This window comes from Schistocerca cancellata, chromosome 1 (assembly GCF_023864275.1).
Source record: "Schistocerca cancellata isolate TAMUIC-IGC-003103 chromosome 1, iqSchCanc2.1, whole genome shotgun sequence".
Taxonomy (NCBI): domain Eukaryota; kingdom Metazoa; phylum Arthropoda; class Insecta; order Orthoptera; family Acrididae; genus Schistocerca; species Schistocerca cancellata.
The window spans coordinates 238,378,269-238,399,866 of NC_064626.1; the positions used below are offsets into that span (position 1 = coordinate 238,378,269).

The 21,598-nt window shown below is 46.5% G+C and overlaps 1 protein-coding gene across 1 annotated transcript in view; it reads left to right on the top strand.

Moving 5' to 3' along the window:
• LOC126166707 (protein tiptop) overlaps positions 1-21,598 on the top strand; it is a 56,724-nt gene extending 35,126 nt beyond the window's left edge. The window contains exons 3-6 of the mRNA XM_049920427.1: positions 7,026-7,137; positions 7,240-7,557; positions 9,960-10,384; positions 17,176-21,598. Coding sequence (XP_049776384.1) covers positions 7,026-7,137; positions 7,240-7,557; positions 9,960-10,384; positions 17,176-19,699 — 3,379 coding nt within the window. The 3' untranslated portion in view covers positions 19,700-21,598. The remainder of the gene's footprint in view (positions 1-7,025; positions 7,138-7,239; positions 7,558-9,959; positions 10,385-17,175) is intronic.

The window sequence follows — 21,598 nt, forward strand, 5'->3', positions numbered from 1 at the left end:
GAGAAACCTAGCGCAGCCGGAAACGGTGCTGCAGTCGGCATGGCTCCACATCCTGGTCGGCATGTTTCAGAAACTCATTGACCCTCTTCCTCCACGTCCGCGCTGCCATAGGCGGTTATTCAGGGTTTTGGCAGGTGATCAAAAATGGCTCTGAGCACTATGGGACTTAACTTCTGAGGTCATCAGTCCCCTAGAACTACTTGAACCTAACTAACCTATCGACATCACACACATTCATGCCCGAGGCAGGATTCGAACCTGCGACCGTAGCGGTCACGCGGTTCCAGACTGTAGCGTCTAGAACCGGTCGGCCACCTCGGCCGGCGACAGGTGATCACCTGATGCCTCCTCTTCTAATCAATATTTCCCACATATTCCTTTCTTCGCCAATTCTGTGGAGGGAATCGTCATTTCATACCATTTTCAGCATTCTTCTGTAACATCGAACCTAAGACGCTCATATTCCCTGAATTTCCAGGTTTCCCACTGTGCATGACTTATTCTATACGACATTTTGCTCGACGCGTATATTTTTAAAAATTTCTTCCTCACGTTAAGGCCGATATTTGATTTAGTAGAACTCTTTAATCAAAGAATTACTTCTCTTCTCGTGCTAGTGTGCTTCTTATACCATTCCTGCTTCGTCCCTTATGCAAAGTACCAGGGTACCTGTACTTCTTCTACTACTGGTCGCAAATTTTGATATTAAGTTTATCGCTTGTCTCATTTCTGCTACTCTTCATTACTTTCGTCTTTCTTTGGTTTGTATTGTATTGTATGTTAACCGGGGACCTAGAAATGACGACGAGGCTCCGTCCCCGCCGCAGCCGCAGTGCTCCACAACTCCACGACTACCGCAGTCCATTTCACCCCTCCGCCCCCCACACCGAACCCAGGATTATTGTGCCGTTCGGCCCCTGGTGGGCCCTCCAGGGAACGTCTCACACCAGACGAGTGCAACCCCTATGTTTGCGTGGTAGAGTAATGGTGGTGTACGCGTACGTGGAGAACTTGTTTGCGCAGCAATCGCCGACATAGTGTAACTGAGCCGGGATAAGGGGAACCAGCCCACATTCGCCGAGGCAGATGGATAACCGCCTAAAAACCGCCCACAGACTGGCCGGTTCACCGGACCTCGACACAAATCCGCCGGGCGGATTCGTGCCGGCGACCAGGCACTTCTTACCGCCCAGAAAGCCGTGCATTACACCGCACGGCCAACCGGACGGGCTTCTTTGGTTTACTCTCAACAAATATTTCGGGCTGATTAGACTGTTGGTTCCGCTCCACAGATTCTGTAATTCTTCGTTACTTTTACTTAGGGTGAATATCAGAAACAGCTTGAAAGTAAGAATAAACCGAATAAATAAAAGAGTTAGCTGGTTATCGGATGTTAGGATTAATAAAAACGAAATCAAAAGTGACGAGGAGAAGCGCAAACCACAATCACAGAATTAATACAAACTAAAAGTCGAGTGTTGGAAGAATGAGTTCGATAGTTTTTTAATGGAGAAAAAGAAATCGTAACTATGGCCGAATAATTGAAGGTTTAAACATTGAAACTATTGCAAACGGAAAGAATATTATTCAGAAAAGAAATGTGATGTCCTTAAATACTAAGGTAAGACGCTGGAATAAGTTTCTTCAATTATATTCATAGGAGAAACATCTGTCGTTCTAAAAGTGGAAAATCGCAGACTGGTGCCTCTCGAATGGGTGCAGGGTAAGGATACTAAGAGCGTAAGGAGAACCAAATTGTGAAACAGTAAACACCTGTTTGCGTCTTGTGATGGAGGGATTTTGGTTAAAGGTGGGATGGGTATTTCTACCTTCAATTATTCCTTACGCAACTGAACAGTCTGATTTAAGACTGCATCGTGTTTGCGTACGTCAGGTAAACAATCCCACAATTCTTTCTAACATATCCTGACTAGTCTGTCACGGAACTACGAATACAAGCATACAAACATGTTAAGAAGCGACTTCATATTCGCAATGAAACTCGACGATCTTTTGTGGGACAAGAGCATGTACACACATCTAAGCGTGCAACTCGATCGTTGGTTTTTCTTGTCAGCATTGATCGCCCCCACTTAGGAGACTATAGAGAGACACGACCTGTTTCGTGCTTCCTATGAGTAACTTCAACTTTCGAACTAAATACAGCTTAAAGGCAGGAAGCAAACATTGGTTGCAGAATGTATCTCCTCAGTATTAGCTTTATTTTAGCCCTTAAGCGAATTCCGTAATCCATGTAGATGTAGAAGGGCTATTCGGAAAGTAAGGTCGCGAAATGGAAGTCATTGTGAAAATAAAAAATGTTTTATTTCTAACAGTTAACTACTTCTTCCTTCCACTTCTGTACATTGTCGCCCCTCGAATTGAAACATTTGTTGTAGCATTGTACCAACTTTCCAATACCTACTTTATATAAGGCAGCCACGTGTGCTTTCCGTCAGTTCTCTACGCTGACCTTCAGTTGGGTATTTGTACCAAAATGTTGTCTTCAGAGCCAGCAGTTCAGGTAAGCAGAGATGAAACTCAGTGAGAGTCACTTACGAGCTGTATTGTGGGTGATCAAACACTTCCCATTGAAAACGCTGCAAGAACGTCTTCGTTGCCCCTGCAGAGTGTGCTGGGAATTGCCATGAAGAAGGAAACGCATGACAGCTATGTTATGTGGGCTGCATGACATCAGGCGAAATCTCTCACCAGGCCCTCATACTTGGCGGAAGACACTATATATCAAGGCATCTATATGTGCTCACTGTGCGTTCAGAACTGAAGAGAGTGACATGACACAATACTAGAGACGCTCCCCAACACATCTGTGCTGCAAAGTTTTATCGGATTTTGCCTGTGGTTTCCATTTCGTGCCCTATCGAGCCTTACTTTGAGATAGTCCTCATATTATCATACTGTTTCAAAATCGCAGCGGGACAAATGTATTTAAAGTATTTACATCCTCTGTACTTGAAGCGTAAACTTCTGAGGCCACTAAAATGTGTGATGTGTTTTCAATGACAGCAACATGCCCACAAAGGTCCGACGATGGCGCAGCTCATCCGTCGCATCAGAAACTCTTTCTGTGCTGGTCGCTCTCGCTCACCTCGTTCCCTTCTTACCCGCGTGCGTCATCTGATTTATCGCCAGGTCGCCTGTAATTTACAAACCAGTCTGACGATTTTATTACGTCTCGCGACATCGGGCGCAAGTTTCTGTGCTTCCCGCGTATCCGAGACGAAACAGGTTTTGTAATACTCCGCGACAGCCCTCGTCGTCAACTAAGAATTCGCTTTCAAAGCCACCTTAGCTGGAATTTGATGTAAGTAAGTGCACTGGACAGCCGTTTGCACATTTTTTCTCACATGTATACCTGTTTGCTTTGTTACACAATTTTACAGTTGAACAGCCAATTGTAAAGCTACTGCAGTTTCTGTGGCGATGTGGCTGCCTAATGCAACATAAGGATTGTTGTGTTACAGGAGATTTACAAGGGAGGCTTTGAATTCATATACTGAGTAATTCAGTCTTGTGTACTGGCTTGTTTTTTGAACTCTGACCCTGTCTCGTATTTTTTAAACGTAGAAATACCACGTGTAACTACTCACTCAAAGTACCGGAAAGAGTTTTTTCTTTACTGGAAGCCATAGTTTTCCATGCCAACCTCTTCAAAGGACCGGCATATTTCTAATTTCACAATTTCTTTGATCTACTTGGATACAGTAGCATCCTTGCTTACGAACGAGGAAGGTTAGAGTGTTATTTAGAATGAGGATTCAGGACGTGTGCGTAATCAGAAGGCAGATATAACCATGGGTAACAGAACTGAGTCTAAAACCGCACTCTACAAATCTGTTATGGCTTCAAAGGAAAGATCAGAGGAATCGTGAAACGCGCATTTTGTTTAGTTTACCGTCGAAAATACACAAATGAAGTCTGGGATATGGAATTGCGACTTATTCGCCTGTGTTTTCGTTCTGTACGAACCAGTGACAGGTAGTAGTATTATGTATGGAAAATTATCATCATTTATTTTCTCTTGCCTCATTTTCTTTCACTTCGGTGTACTCCTCCCCTTCCTAAGGCCGACTGGTCTCCCTTTCGTGTCACCTTTGACCTGAAGAGTTTTCCTCCAATTTTACTAGCTAGGGATGAATTATACTTCGTCGAACAGATGCTATGATATTCGTCTTATGTTGCTACACTTGATAAATTTGTTGCTTAAATGCTTTATGGAATGGCTTTCAGATCCTTGACGTTCGTGAACCTAGCGGAAAAAAATTGGACGTACTGCCGCTATCCGGTTTATTTACGATTACTTAAAAACTAATATATCATAGGGAAAGACACAAGCTGTCGCCTCTTCCATATGTGTTAATACAGAAGATAAATCGCTTTACTATCAAATTCTCATGCTCTTGTCATGTCATTTTTTTTTTCATTTTTGTTGTTATATGCTATTAGATTCTTTTAGTAACACAAGTTGGTGCGTAGTTTTCAAGGACAACTTACTAGTCTTTAATTAAGTACCATTACTCTCCTAATATCAACAAGTGCAGAACAACGCGCTCTGTCGGAACGATCGTGAATCGGCGGCCGACGGGTGACATTAATACAACGAGCACTATAAGAAATATTAACAAAAATGTATAAACACTATGCATAACTTAATTGTAGAAAGTTGTCTATAAAAACCTATGGTACGTTATGGTTACGTAGATGATGGACACTGAATTTAGATAAATGAGTTAATAAAAAAATGAAATATTTTTCACTAAGTACGCAAATTTGTACTAGAAACGGTGATTTTATAATCTGTACAAGATTCTGCTTCATTAATGTTTTAGTGTCGATATCCAGTTTCCACGACGCGTTTCGGCAGCATGGTGTGACCGTCACGTGCCCGTCTAGTAATTACACATTATTTTTCCATATGTGCGATATTTTTGCTATTGGTATGTGTTCCAATGACGTTACGTGGCGAACTAGCGTAGGTTCTTCGAGAAACTCTGTTACGTGTGCAGCACCTCCACCTCATTTCATTGGCTCACACAATCCACCACCAAAAATAACGCGTGTATTCCATGTGTAATTGTACGAAATAGTATTATCGTACGAAATAGTACAGAGTTAATAGACGGGCACTTGATATTTACAGTTTACTGTCATACTCAACTAACATGATTGAGGCTGATAAGTGTGTTTGTTATAAGACTCGACAGACTGTCCAAGAGTCATGCATTTAGATATTTATATGTTCGATATAAGTGTAGTCGTTTATTTAAGTGACCGGCAACAGTGACTTAGCAGCCTGCTGTCACGTGCTGTGTTTACATATTGGGAGTCATCTATGCAGGACGGGGGTTGTAATGCATTCGTTAATAGCACGGCGCTATTCTCGACAGGATTTTGTCCAGGTTTCCTATGGACGTGAGATCTTGCGAGAGGTATTCATAAAGTAATAATTATTACCTCTAAAAATAAAGTTACGTAATTTCGTTTTATTTGTTACCAGGTACGCGCCGGCACTCCTGGCACACATTGGAAACGTCGCACTACAGCGCCATAGCTCGCCACTAGATGAACCTTAAAGAATGTGGCGTAGCCCACATCCATTTTTTCAGTGGGCTGCACCGTTGGTTTAGCTCGTCTAGGGGTAAAAGTGTTTAAAACAGGGAGGTAGTCTTTCGTCCCTACTGTTCAGTCTGTTCATCGAAAAAACAATGACGGAGATAAAAGAAAGGTTCAAGAGTGAAATTAAAATTGAAGGTGATAGGTTATCGATGATCGCTGATGAAATTTGTATCCTCAGTGAAAGTGAAGAAGAATTACAGGGTCTGTTGAACGGAATGAGCAGTCTGATGAATAAAGAATGTGGATTAAGAGTAAATCGAAGTAAGCCGAAAGTAATGAGGAGTAGCAGAAATGAGAACAGCGAGAATCAGGATTTGTGTAATGAAGCAGTTAAAATTGAGGAATTGTGCTACCTGTGGAGGAAAATAAACCATGACAGATGGTGCAAGGAAGACATAAAAGCAGACCAGCACTAGCAGAAAGGGCATTCCTGCGCAAGAGAGATCTAATACTATAAAACATAGACATTAATTTGAGAACGAAATTTCTGAAAATGTGCGTTTGGACCACAGTATTGTATGGCACGGAATCGCATTGTCTATGTTATACTGAATTACGAAGCAAAGTATCTTTGGGCACGCATGCATGTGCAAAGTAACTTAGCTCATAATTCAGAATAAGAGAGGCGACATCGCGGTGAACGCACATTGGAATCGTGTATTCGTCATCGCCATACTGGCGTATCACCCGGCGTGAAGGTACGGGGTGCCATTGGTTACACGTCTCGGTCACCTCTTGTTCGCATTGACGGTAGTTTGAACAGTGGACGTTACATTTCAGATGTGTTACGACCCGTGGCTCTACCCTTCATTCGATCTCTGCGAAACCCCACATTTCAACAGGATAATGCACGACTGTTACAGGTCCTGTACGGGCCTTTCCGGATACAGAAAATCTTCGACTGCTGCCCTGGCCAGCACATTCGCCAGATCTCTCACCAATTGAAAACGTCTGGTCAATGGTGACCGAGCAACTGGCTCGTCACAATACGCCAGTCACTATTGTTGATGAACTGTGGTATCGTGTTGAATCTGCATGGGCAGTTGTACCTGCACACGCCATCCAAGCTCTGTTTGAGTCAATGCCCAGGCGTATCAAGGCCGTTATTACGGCCAGAGGTGGTTGTTCTGGGTACTGATTTCTCAGAATCTGTACACCCAAATTGCGTGAAAATGTAATGGCATGTCAGTTCTAGTATAATATATTTGTCCAATGAATACCCGTTTATCAACTGCATTTCTTCTTGGTGTAGCAATTTTAATGGCCATTAGTGTATTTAGAGGCAATAGTTCAAAGTTAGTGGCTACCTGATGGAGGACGTTGTGCTGTAGCTGTAAGGCGAGGCAGTCGCAGTGGACGGAGGTGAGCAGCGTTGCGCGTGCCCGCAGGGAGCCGTCTCCGCGGTGCGAGTCGCGCGACTCGCGGGCCTCTTCGGGGCCGCCTCGCTGCGCGTCGCGGGATTCGCTGTGCTCGGAGCCGCGCGCGGCAGCCGCCGCTGCAGCCGCCGCGGCCGCGGCCGCCGCCTTCCTGCCGGGCGTGCTGCCCGTGCCGCTGGCCGGCGTGCTGCCCGTGCCGCTGGGGCTGCCGCTGCACCACCACCACCACCTGCAGCACCAGCACCACCAGCCGCTGCACCAGGCGCCGCCCGCCGCCAGCTCGCCGCCGCCCGTCCTCGACTTCAGCACCAAGTCGCGCGGCCCCTCGGCGCTCGACGAGTCGCCGGTGCTCAATCTGAGCAAGCCCGCGACGCCGGAGCTGGTGGCGGGCGCCGGTGCGGCCAGCGCGTCGCAGCCGCTCGACCTGTCCGTGGGCCGCAAGCGCGCCAGCATCGACCGCGACTCCTCGCCCTCCAGGTCGCCGCTGCCGCCGTGCAGCCCGCACCCGCCGCCGCGCAAGAACTCCAGGATAGACTATTCACAGGTACGCCGCACTCGTACATGAAAAATTGAAATATGTGTGTGTTGACTGCCTGAAAAGAAACTAAGAAAACGCGTTCTCTAGAATTTCGCAGTAAAATGTCAATTAAACTAATAATTTGATTGACCGGATATAGCCCATCGTGTACGAGGTGAAACAGCCTCATGTGCTGACATTTCGAAAGACGCGGTAAATCAGACCTTTGCGGAAACAGCCAGCAGTATTTTCTGATACGCACACTAGATAACCTGTGTTCGCATACAAATAAAATAAGAATTTTAAATTTCATGTTATTGTGCTCGGTACATCTTAAGTTGTTGTCTTATATTCTTTAACTATGGCAACAACCCGTCATAATTCGCTTACCTGTGGAGTTTGTTCTTCTGTCCTGTCAGCAACGTAACAGAAAACACTCTTATTGCAACTACATGCGGCGGTGCAAGGATGCTGGCGCACAGTGAAGGTAAAGCGACCTTGACTCTGTTGCAGTACTTCTTATTTCAAGCGGATTACTAGGGGACTGATGACCATAGATGTTAAGTCCCATAGTGCTCAGAGCCATTTTTTCCAGGCGGATTAGCCCTGTGAGTGGAGTAGCCCCGCTGCACTCTATCGGAATTTGCCGAAGATGACCTGTGCTACCTTTTCTGAAGTTCCTTTTACACGTTCAGCTGTCTTGTCTCAAATGGCTACTCCTCAAAAGTCAGTGTGCTGTGTCTTGTCTGTTACGTGTGGTCATTTTCGTTTACACGTCAGCGCCAAAATTGCGTGTTTCGTGAGAGCTGTCTGCTGTGCAATTTGCCACCTGAACAGTAAAAGTGAAAGTTAGGATTTTTTGATTCATAATATACAGCAGTGGGCACATATTCCAATGGAAGACCGCACCGTAGGTTACCGATATATCCTACAGACGATACATACGTAACTAATTAAATGGCATAAATGCATCAAAAAATGGAGCCGTAATCTGTTGTAACCTGTAATGGAAAGTAGAAAGCATGTGGCTGGGTACAATAATTGGAAAAACTGCACTTACGGTGTCCGTGTCTTAAACAATGTGTGCTGCTGTTGGCAATTCGTTAATGTTGGCCAATAATATACGGTAGCCACTGAGAATCGCTCAATCTAATCATGTTTTTCTGAATATTCCGATATTTCCGAGGGTGTGGATTGGTAATAGGTTTTCACAATTACTTGGTTGTTTTTTTTTCCAATATGTCGCGGTTTCCATGATTTTGGTTGGGGTGGGAACTTTATTTATTTAATCGTATGGCTAGGGCCAACAGTTGGGCAGACCGTTTGACGGGTGACGGTCTTTCAATTTGACGCCACTGTAGCCGATGAGGATGATACGATGATGATGAGTACAACACAACACTTCGCCTAGTTAAAAAAGACGTAGATTAGTGCTGATGTTTGCAGTTAACCTTGTTCTTTAGAGTATATAACTGCATTAATGGTAACTTAGTAACTTAAGGGAACCTTGGGGATATCCATAGGGAATGTAGGTCATATTAATCATGAGATCTCGGACGTGAGAAAGCTCTCAGCCAAGAGGGTTCCCAAATGTCTCACTGCAGACCAAAAGAGTGAAAGATTGTTTGCTTTACAGTCCACTTCGCTCCATTTTCGTCGGGATCTTATGGAATTTTTGGATCGTCTCATTACCACGAATGAAACACGGATACACACTTATGATCCAGAGACCAAAAAACAGTCGAAAGAATGGAGACACAATGGTTCTCCCAATCCCTGAGCGGAGAAAATTCCCCGACCCAGCCGGGAATCGAACCCGGGCCCAGAGGATTGACAATCCGTCACGCTGACCTTTATTTTTTTTTTAAAGATGACGGCCACCTTGATTTAGGTTTTCCGTAATTTCCCTAAATCGCTTCAGGCAAATGCCGGGATCGTTCCTTTCAAAGGGCACGGCCGACGTCCTTCCCCGTCCTTCCCTAATCCGATGAGACTGATGACCTCGCTGTCTGGTCTCCTTCCCCAAACAACCCAACCCTTAAACCTCTGACTGAACACGCTGAGCTACCGTGCCGGCAACCATTCAGCTACCGGCTACCGGGGGCGGACAGGGTGGGAACTAATAACACAACATATACTGCTGTGAGTGGAAACAGGGCTAAGCACAGCACATTGTGAAAAACATTTTGATCGGCTACCTACTTCCAGTTAATATTTCCTCTTGTTCACTTCGCATGATTCATCACGGTAACTTTACGGACAGTAGCACACAAGTGAAAGGTAGCAGACACCATTAGGACAATTTTATATTGTAATTTGTAGTTTCAGTTGGTATTCGTAATGGTCACGACCGAAACCAGCCCGAAATACCCGAATTTGCGCCAGAGAGGTGGGTGCTGTGTTAACGCCGCGCTGTGCTGTGTCGCCAGGCTAAGCCGCCGTCGGTGGTGTCTCCGTGGACGTCGCCGGTGATGGCGCCGCACTTCCCGTACTTCGCGGCGGCCGTGTCCGCCAGTCTGTCGCCCAAGCAGCAGTCGCAGTCGCAGCCGCTGGCGGACGCCGCCAGCGCCACCGTGGCGGCCGCCGCGGCCGTCGCGCTCTGGAACGGCAAGCTGAAGCAGGCGCAGGCGGCGGCCGGCTTCGGGCCCACGCCGTCGCCCAGCGACGCCACCAAGGCGCTCGAGAAGATGAGCGAGCTCTCCAAGCTGGGCGGCGACGAGCTGTTCCGGCCGCAGGGCCAGGCCGCCAACGGCGCGGCCGTCGCCGCCGCCGGCGCCAACCGACACAGCGCCTGGCAGTCCCACTGGCTCAACAAGGGCGCCGACCAGGCCAAGGACGTTCTCAAGTGCGTCTGGTAAGCCTTACTGCCACTGCACTTCTGACAGGGCTCTCTCGCTTCCTATATATTTGCTGGGTGCTGTAGTGAGTCCGGACTACTATATCGGGGAGTAACAAGTACGAGGCGTGTTTTTTAAGTAAGTGGTTGTTGTTGTGGCCTTCAGTCCTGAGACTGGTTTGATGCAGCTCTCCATGCTACTTTATCCTGTGCAAGCTTCTTCATCTCCCAGTACCTACTGCAATCTGCTTAGTGTATTCATCTTTTGGTCTCCCTCTACAATTTTTACCTCCACGCTGCCCTCCAATACTAAATTGGTGATCCCTTGATGCCTCAGAACATGTCCTACCAACCGATCCCTTCTTCTAGTCAAGTTGTGCCACAAACTTCTCTTCTCCCCAATCCTATTCAATACGTCCTCATTAGTTATACAGGGTGAGTCACCTAACGTTACCGCTGGATATATTTTTATTGGTCTTTTTCACTGACGCACATGTACATTACCATGAGGGGTGAGGTACACGTACACACGTGGTGTGCGTCAGTGAAAAAGACCAATAAAAAGGTGTTGGCATGTGGACGTAATTTGCTGTTCCAGTCTCTTCTGTGCCTAAGGTCCATCACCGTTCCCTTTGGATTCCTACGTAATTCGGTGCTCTCCGATACACACGAACAGCGGAGGAGTGGTGCTCAAGCGTCAACTTTAGGTTACAATATCTCCGGATGTAATTAACATTTTACAATGCAACAAACGGCACTGATTACGTATTTGTTTATATGTTCAGATGTGCTAACAAAACAAACGGGGTTCCATTTAAAAAACGTAGGTTTGTGTTAGAAAACATACTTCCGTGCATTTTTTTATTGTTTGTATTAACCAATTACACTAGCCCCTCTCCTCACGTTCGGTCTGTGGAATCGATTCGTCAGTATTCGATGTGGTTTACGAAATATATCCAGCGGTAATGTTAGGTGACTCACCCTGTATGATCTACCCATCTAATCTTCAGCATTCTTCTGTAGCACCACATTTCGAAAGCTTCTATTCTCTTCTTGTCCAAACTAGTTATCGTCCATGTTTCACTTCCATACATGGCTACACTCCATACAAATACTTTCAGAAACGAATTCCTGACTCTTTAATCTATACTCGATGTTAACAAATTTTTCTTCTTCAGAAACGCTTTCCTTGCCATTGCCAGTCTACATTTTGTATCCTCTCTACTTCAACCATCATCAGTTATTTTGCTCCCCAAATAGCAAAACTCCTTTACTACGTTAAGTGTCTCATTTCCTAATCTGATTCCCTCAGCATCACCCGACTTAATTCGACTACATTCCATTATCCTTGTTTTCCTTTTGTTGATGTTCATCTTATATCCTCCTTTCAAGATACTGTCCATTCCGTTCAGCTGCTCTTCCAGGTCCTTTGCTGTCTCTGACAGAATTACAATGTCATCGGTGAACCTCAAAGTTTTTATTTCTTCTCCATGGATTTTAATACATACTCCGAATTTTTCTTTTGTTTCCTTTACTGCTTGCTCAATATACAGATTGAATAACATCGGGGAGAGGCTGCAACCTTGTCTCACTCCCTTTCCAACCACTGCTTCCCTTTCATGTCCCTCGACTCTTATAACTGCCATGTGGTTTCTGTAAAAATTGTAAATAGCCTTTCGCTCCCTGAATTTTACCCCTGCCACGTTCAGAATTTGAAAGAGAGTATTCCAGTCAACATTGTCAAAAGCTTTCTGTAAGTCTACAAATGCTAGAAACGTAGTTTTGCCTTTCCTTAATCTTTCTTCTAAGATAAGTCGTAAGGTCAGTATTGCCTCACGTGTTCCAGTATTTCTACGGAATCCAAACTGATCTTCCCCGAGGTCGGCTTCTACCAGTTTTTCCATTGGTCTGTAAAGAATTCGCGTTAGAATTTTGCATCGGTGACTTATTAAACTGATTGTTCCCTAATTTTCACATCTGTTTAAGTAAGTAAGTACCATTTTGGAATTAAAATAAGACGTCCTAAGATAGCTCAATAATTTTATTTTTACATGAAAGCCTGTACCTTAATCTACTTTCCTACATAATTTCCGCCAATATTGAGGCACTTGTCATAACGTTGTACCAGTTTTTGAATACCCTCCTCATAGAAGTCTGCCGCCTGACTTAATCACTGCATCACCACTGTTTTGACTTCTGCAAGTGCAGAAACAGATGGTAAGGATCGGCCCGCATCTCGTGGTCGTGCGGTAGCGTTCTCGCTTTCCACGCCCGGTTTCCCGGGTTCGATTCCCGGCGGGGTCAGGGATTTTCTCTGCCTCGTGATGACTGGGTGTTGTGTGCTGTCCTTAGGTTAGTTAGGTTTAAGTAGTTCTAAGTTCTACGGGACTGATGACCATAGATGTTAAGTCCCATAGTGCTCAGAGCCATTTGAACCATTTTTGGTAAGGATCGGGGATGTACGGAGGATGATTTCGAGTTTCCCATCGAAAAGATGTGATGAGATCTTTGGTCTGATTTGCCACGTGCGGACGGGCATTGTCTTGCAGCAAAACGATGCCCTTGCTCAACTTCCATGGACTGTTGCTTTGATTCTGGTGTGACGTAGGCCACCCATGTTTCATCGCCCGTAATAGTTTGGCTTCAGAAATCATCACCGTCGTTGTGGTACCGCTCAAGTAAAGTCAATGCACTGTCTAAACGTTTGGTTTTGTGCACATCCGCCAACATTTTCGGTACCCAACGTGCGCACAGTTTTCGGTAATTCAAGTGCTCGGTCTCAATGCCATACAAAACACTACGAGAAACATTTGGAAAGTCATTCCGCAAAGAGGAAATCGTAAAGCGTCTGTTTTCTCTCACCTTATTGTCCACTTCCTGCACCAAACTTTCATTAACAATCGAAGGACGCCCACTCCGTTGTTCATCATGCACATTTGTGCGGCCATCTTTTAAGTGCTGTCGCCCACTTTCTTACCATTCCATCACTCATAATGTTTTCTCCGTAAACTTCACAGATCTCACGATGAATAGCGGTCGCTTTTAGGCCTTCAGCACTAAGAAATCTTATAACAGCCCGTACTTCACAGTCGGCGGGACTCACGATTATCGGAGGCATCTTAAACACTCAGTACACAGCGTAAACAAGAATCAGACTGTAATGGCGTCGGTGCGTAGATTAAGGTACAGGCTTTCATGTAAAAATAAAATTATTGAGATACCTTAGCACTTTTTTTAAATTTCAAAACGGTACTTTCTTAAAAAAACACGCCTCGTATATTGAGTTATATGCGATTGCAGGCTTTCTCGTTGTATTTCAGCAATGAAATCTTCACGGGTTATCAGCGAGTGGCGTAGTCTTCTAGTCACAACGTTTCAATGGATTGCGTATCCATCAACTTCACCTGAAGATGATGGAAACGCAATCCAATGAAACGTTGCGACTGGAAGACGACGCCACTCGGCTGATAATCCGTGAAGATTTCATAGCCCAAGTATATTGAGTTATTACGACGAGACGGTCCATGATTTTGAAATAGGCACGGAGGGAACAAGGTCAATGCCACAGAAGTGTTGCGCTGGATCTCTTAATGGAGGCACGTTACTGTTCTGGAGAATTTGAAACTTCTTTATTGAAATGAATGTGTCTGTACTTAAATTGCAGTATGACTGAGAAGATGAAACTTCTACGTCATTTGATTCTCAAACAGTTGAGTGAAACTGAACGTACTGAGCCTACTTTCTCTTTACTTTTTCTTAGAATGTCAACACTGACCCACAATATTCTAGCGCAACGCAGTCTGACTGCTCAAAAAAATTAAAACCTGACTTCAAATAATTAATTCAGAAGAATGGCACTGACTAAAACGAAATCTTAACAATAACCTATACATTTCATTAAGCACTTACCTCACAGAAATCTTCATTAGGCGAACTACTGCAATATAGCGAGCGTCAATCATGCTAGCTAAATAAAAGATTCTAACTACTAAAGCCACTGCTACTAATAGGCATGTAGTTAACAAAGGAAAGATTTTGTTGCAAACCAAATAATGTATTTTTTTACCTTAATAATGTGACATCCAGATCAGCCACGAATGTAAATTGTCATTGACATTTAGTACAAAGGTATATAATCATGAATAATATTCAATCTCCAAGTCAAACATGTACAGATCGTTAGCCTACGCTAACACTTCAGACCTCTACCTTCCATCAATGCTAATTTGTCGCATTTAACATCCGTCACTGCTGGCGACTAACTTCCAACTGCCCAACACTACTGGCGATTAACTTCCAACGAGTCCAACCAGCCACAGTCTCTCTTACAAAGAGAGCGCAGTCAGAGATCCAATGCAAAGCACTAGACAGCGCTGCCAACGCAGAAGCAGCGCACCGATTTCGATTTCGATTGCTGTAAGAAAAATGGAATCAAGTCTGTAACATTTAATGTAGATAGCAGTTGATATTTAGCCTGATTACTACTTTCGACAAAGTTATACTGCCATTTTCAGATCATTCGATAGGTGAATTATAAAACCTCTATGTGTGACACATTGCCATCTGGCCGTTGAAAACGTGGAGGTAAACTCACAGACAAGACACATCCAAACATCACTAAGTATAATAATAGAAAAGCCGTAACTGTATTAGCAAGGCACTGAGGTGTCAAATACATCTGATAGAGCACATTAATCGCTGCCAGATGTGTGTATGTTGATAATCAACTCCGTACTGTGTAAGTAGATACCAACTGGTTATCAACACGCGCACATCTGACAGCAACTGATGTGCTGTATCCGATGTATTTGACACCTCACAGGCTTGCTAATGTAGCTACAGCTTTTATTTTAGTATACTTAATGATGCTCGGATGTGTCTTTTTCTGTGAGTTTGTCTCCATGTTGTCAATGGTCGGATGGCAATGTGTCACACGTACAATGCCAGGTGGTCACTGTGTAATGTTTAGTTTCGGTTTCATAGCTGCGAGCTTGTTACTCATAATTCTGATGCGATTGTGAGCTTACTTCGGAAATTAAATTATTTATTCTTCACAAGTGCCCAGTTTTGAATGTAGAGGCACCAGCAGGTACATGGCTTTAATAATTGCAAAGACGTTTTTTCAATAAGGCATTTACGAGAGGGTGTTGAAATTCCTTGACTTTATAAAGAAAAATTGTCGGTGTTGGTTTAAAAGCATCTCAACAGGTATCTCAACCGGTATTGCTTTCCGGACGCATCATTATTGGAACTTGTATTCTAGTTTTGACCGACACTACTTCCTGTAACAGTACGTGACATTTCTTTTAAACACCCCGTATAAAGAGTAAACAAATTTACGTTTGTAAATGGTTGTATGGTACATTGGTGGACTTATCAGTTGCTTGGAAGGAAGAGGGTTGATATTAAACGTCCTGGCGATATGTATGCAATTAGGAAGAGGGTTTAATTCATAGTCAAAAGAGCGGAGGCTGGCAGGGAAAGTGGACATCATAGTTGTATCCATCGCAGTATTCGCCTGCAAAGTTTTAGGGAAACTAGTGAAAACTCACGGCCGTTGAATGGCCGATGTGATACAGAATATATGCTGTGTGCTGGGAAAAGACTGTTTAATCACAAATTGAATATAAAAATAACATTCGTTAATTTTTAAGACACTGTACGAAAGTACATTATGAAAACTACTTGTCCTTTACCAGTGTATTCGTGCCATATTACATAATATTCTCTGCTGTGTACGACGCTGAAATGGAGGCTGATGTTTGCATTATTCAAATGAAGCATAGAAAGTTCTTTTCCGATAGTTTTAATAATAATCAACTCTGTGTAGCTAAATTTCAATAACTGTTTGTTTTATTATCCTCTACTGATACCCCTAACAGTTAAACAGCCTGGATGCGTCGCGGGAACATGTCCTTCCTTGCTGCCCAGCTTTTAGTCATCTCGCTTCACTCTATTGCGAAATTAACCATTCCTTGATGCCTGAGTATGTGTTCCGTCAACGATATCTTCTTTCGGTGAAATTGTGCCATATATATCCTTTTTCCTCGAATCGATTCCATGGCTCTTAATTAGTTACCTGCTACTCCAACTAATCTGTAGCAATATAGTGTATTGCCACATCTCTAAACCCTCTGTTGGCTGTGCTATCTATTGTCCACATTTCACTTTCTTCTAAGGCTACACTCCCGACAAATAGTTTCAGCAAATGACGCTTTCCTGGCAGATTAAAACTGTGTGCCGGAACGAGACTCGAACACGGGACCTTTGCCTTTCGCGGGCCACACACAGTTTTAATCTGTCAGGAAAGTTTCATATCAGCGCACACTCCGCTGCAGAGTGAAAATCTCATTCTGGAAACATCCTCCAGGCTGTGGCTAAGCCACGTCTCCGCAATATCCTTTCTTTCAGGAGTGCTAGTTCTGCAAGGTTCGGAGGAGAGATTCTGTAAAGTTTGGAAGGTAGGAGACGGGGTACTGGCAGAAGTAAGGCTGTGAGAACGGGCGTGAGTCGTGCTTGGGTAGCACAGATGGTAGAGCCCTTGCCCGCGAAAGGTCTCGAGTTCGAGTCTCGGTCCGGCAAACAGTTTTAATCTGCCAGAAAGTTTCATATCAGCACACACTCCGCTGCAGAGTGAAAATCTCATTCCAATTTCAGCACATGGTTCTAGTACGTTAGGGAAAGTTTTTATCTGCAGATATTCTTTGTGACACCTCACCATTTGGTACTCCACCTCAGCACGTAATTTTTAAATGCCTACCCCAACACCACGTTGCACACTACAGTTAGCGATGTTATTTTGCTGACAGGTGCAAGCAGAGTTTCCCGAGCCTGGCAGCCATGACGGCGCACATGAAAGAGGCCAAGCACTGCGGCGTGAACGTGCCCGCGCCGCCGCCTCCGCCCCCGCCGCCTCCTACGACGCCACAGCAGCCGCCGACGCCGCAGCCGACCACACCGACGTCCAACTCGAGCACGCCCAACTCGTCGTCTGGCGGCAAGCCGACGGCTGCGGACCTCAACCTGCTGATCAAGGAGACGATGCCGCTGCCTCGCAAGCTGGTGCGCGGCCAGGACGTGTGGCTCGGCAAGGGCGCCGAGCAGACGCGACAGATTCTCAAGTGCATGTGGTGCGGTCAGAGCTTCCGCTCGCTCGCCGAGATGACGAGCCACATGCAGCAGACGCAGCACTACACCAACATCATCTCGCAGGAGCAGATCATCTCGTGGAAGTCTGCCGACGAGAGCAAAGGCACCGGCGCCGCCAACGCAGGCGGAGGCGCGGGTGCCGCTTCCGGCGCCGGCAACGCAGTCTCCGGCGGCGGGGGTGGCGCGGGCGGCGGCGGAGGCGGTGGCGCCAGTTCGCACGTCAGCGCCGTCCTCACGTGCAAAGTGTGCGACCAGGCCTTCAGCTCGCTCAAGGAGCTCAGCAACCACATGGTGAAGAACTCGCACTACAAGGAGCACATCATGCGCTCGATAACGGAGAGCGGCCGGAGCCGGCGCGCGCCGAGAGAGAAGCGCAAGAAGTCGCTGCCAGTGAGGAAGCTGCTCGAACTGGAGAGGGCGCAGCACGAGCTCAAGAACGGCGAGAAGCTGTCACTGCCCCGGGACGCCGTTACGGGAGGCAGGATCACATGCGAGAAGTGCGGCGACAAGATCGAAACGGCGCTCTTCGTCGACCACATCCGCCAGTGCATCGGCGGAGGCGCGGCGGCCGCCAATCACGAAAGGAATCTACTGAAGAACCGGTTGCTGTCGACGGGACTCGTGGACGGTCACGATACCCTGATCAAGGACAACGGTCGCCACCACAGGCCACCGTCCGGAGGCAGCCTCACCGCCACCGATCTCTCCAAAGATGGAGCCCACAACTCTGTCACCACACCTTCACCAGCCGGCAGTGGCGACGTGTCCTCGCCGTCGGTGCTCAACGCCATCGAGAAGCTGATAGAGAAGAGCTTCGACTCCCGGGCGAGGCACGGCGCGGGGATGGCCGGATACGGCGGTGCCGCCGGCGCCGCTCCGATGGGGTCGTCGATCCTGAAGAGGCTCGGAATCGACGAGAGCGTCGATTACACCAAACCTCTGGTCGACGCGCAGACCATGAATTTGCTTCGGAGCTACCACCACCATCACCACCAACAGCAAGGCTACATGCACCAGCGCAGCAGAGAACGGTCGGGCAGCGAATCCAGCTCGGTGTCGGGCCGCGTGACTCCGGCGAATGCGGCGACGACGCCGAGGACGACGCCGGAGAAGCGCGTCCAGACGCCGCCGACCAGCGTCAAGTCGGAACCGCCGTCCACTCCAGTGGCTGCGGACGAGGAGCCACTGCCCGCCGCGCCGCCAGTTAAGAAGGAGGCGCCTCCTACGCCGAACGAGGAAGACCACTCGACGTCGCCGGCCCCGACGATAGTCGTTAAGAAGGAAGCTTCCGAGCCGGAGGAGGAGCAGGAGGAAGACCGGCAGCAGAGGGAGAGGAGGTCTGAGGATCGCGAGGAGGAGAATGTGGTGCGGTCTCCGGGGACTGCGAGCAGTCCCTGCCGGAGCAGCCCTGCCAGCAGCGAGCGTTCCAACACACCGCACAAGAAGTCCAGCCTCGGCGCGCTGTCTTCCATGTTCGACAGCCTGAGCGGCGGCGGTGGCCCCGGAGGGTCAGCGGGGGCGGACGGCCCCGGCTCTGCGGGCTCCAGCGCTGGTGGCGGCAGCCGAACGTCGAGCAGTCATCCTCTGGCTGCGCTGCAGAAGCTGTGCGACAAGACTGAGCGCCACGGCGGCGGCCGCAGCAGCAGCAGCGGCAGCAGCAGCGCCGCGGGGATTCCCCCCGGGCCTGCGGGCGCCGCTGTGCCCAACTCCACCCCGGGCGCCATCCTCGCCTTCAGCTGGGCGTGCAACGACGCCGTCGTCACCGCCGACTCCATCATGAAATGCGCCTTCTGTGATACGCCCTTCATCTCCAAGGGCGCCTACCGGCACCACCTGTCCAAAATGCACTTCGTCAAGGACGGCGTCATCCCGGACCCGGTGGCGCTCAAGGCGGCGCAGCAGCAGGCGGCGGCCGCGGCTGGTGCGGCCTCCGGCGCGGGCCCGGCTTCGACGCCTGGCGCGGGGGCTTCCGGCGCGCCCACAGTCGTCAAAGGATCTCCATCCGGCAGCTCTGCGAGCGGCGTCAACAGCGGCGGCGGGTCCTCCACGCCTTCCGGTAGCGGAGGCAACGGCGGCAGCGGTGCCAAGAGCCCGCAGACTCCGTCTAGTTTCGAGGAGAGCCCCCACTCCAAGTTTCTCAAGTATACCGAGCTCGCCAAGCAGTTGTCTAGTAAATACGTATAGTCAGCGACGCGGGACTCTTGTTTGGTTATTCGTGCGGCACGGCCGATTGCCTGTTTGTACATAGTGTAAGTGATGGAAGGCGAAGTTCGGTCGGCCGTGCTCCTCCGGGACAGGCGCGCAGTTACACGTTTACGACAGCCCTGGGTACTACTTCTAGCCCCTGCCTCACATAACCCCTTTCTTTCCGTAAAGTCGTCATTCCAATGCCCACTGTTCTTAGTAGAATACGTAAAATGATGGAAAATTAGAAAAAAAAGAAACTTGTCCTCTTCCTGTACTCGCTGTTGGTGTTTTAAAAGAAGTAACGAGAGAAGAAATAATAATTTATGAATCTATTAGTATTAAAACTGCGTGGACGATTCTGTTGCCTAGCGACGTATTTTTGTCCGCGCCGAGTACAATGTGATGCTACCATATCCTGCAGAGGTGAAAGAGTTCTTTAAAATGTAACAATATTGTCCTAGAGTAGAGTAAGAAACTGTATCTGATGAATTTAAGAAAAAAAAAGAGGAACATACATTTTTCTTCGATGCCACTGGGTTGTATACACCACAAAGAGAAGCGTACGAACGAAAGATATGAGGAATGTGGTACCTTCCCGTCGCAACTAACATTCAAATGCCTCCGGAATCCGACGCAGTCTGTTATACGAGATCACAGGAACGATTATACTTACCTGTATTAACGTGATACGCCACAGCTGGGACTTTGAATCTGGCGATTGGTCGTGCTGACCGGAAGTGGGGCTGCAGTCTCAAGTTTTTGAGTTTAACAGGTACTGTGATTTTACGTAATAATTCGGTGTAACTTGCTTCCTGCTCATGTTACTGGCCAGGATTCCTCGTTAGGCTTACTACTGACAACTAGCAGCAGTATAATTACTTAGCGCCCCCCATCAAAACCATCTCCGATTAGAGAGAAATCATTCCTCTAAATCTTGGTACAGCCTACTGAAAAAACACACCGGTTTCGTCATTTCTCAGGTGTCCTCGGTTACATCGTCTTACATATAGCGATTTATTTTTGTGAGTTAATTTTTCCTTTTCGAATGTAGAGTAAAATTAATCCACGTAATTCATGTTTCGCGTAGTTATTACCTGGATGAATAATGCTTTATTATGTGTTACAAATCGCGAAACCACTGGAAGCGGCGGGCATCATGATATGGAAGCAAGTCGAACTTGCCCGTTTCTGTGCACGTGCTCAACGCCTCACTTTCCGGCGTTTTTTGTATGTAAGTTATTTCCGTCTGAATGAAAGCGGCCCTCAACCTTCAGTAACTTCTTTCAAGCCCATGTTCTTCCTTGATATACAGGCTGGCTCCAACGATCTGAACACGAAGCGAATGATAAAATATTTGGAGAACCAGTTGACTTTATTTTCATTATTCTATTGGTATGGGCTTGGAAAAGTGAGAAGAATACAACGAATGAATTTACACCTTTATGTTTAGTTCTACGATCTTCCTTCAGCATTCAAGTTGGTATACAGATCCAGAAAGTAATAGTATAAAAAATACATTCGTATACGTATCTTAAAATATCCAATTCTTCCTCTTCTGAATAAATGCACTTATTTAATCAGCAACTATGTAAATATTAAGGAGTATTTGCATAAAACAAATGTATACGCTAGCTCGAATAATCAAGCTGAAACTTAATGTACTTCCCCCAACCTTTATTTTGTTAAGACATGTTCTTTTTTTTACATAATTAGTTTATTTTGTGTAACAGAATTCGTTGGACTTACGTTGATACATGGTCAGATTCAATATTTGAACATCATGCCTTTTCAGCCTTAAATGCAGAAAACTTTGTAATGGTCACTCTTTATTTATTACGTATAACGTATTCTGTGAATTTGCGCTAATTTAATAAAACGAAATCTCTTTTCTTGTCA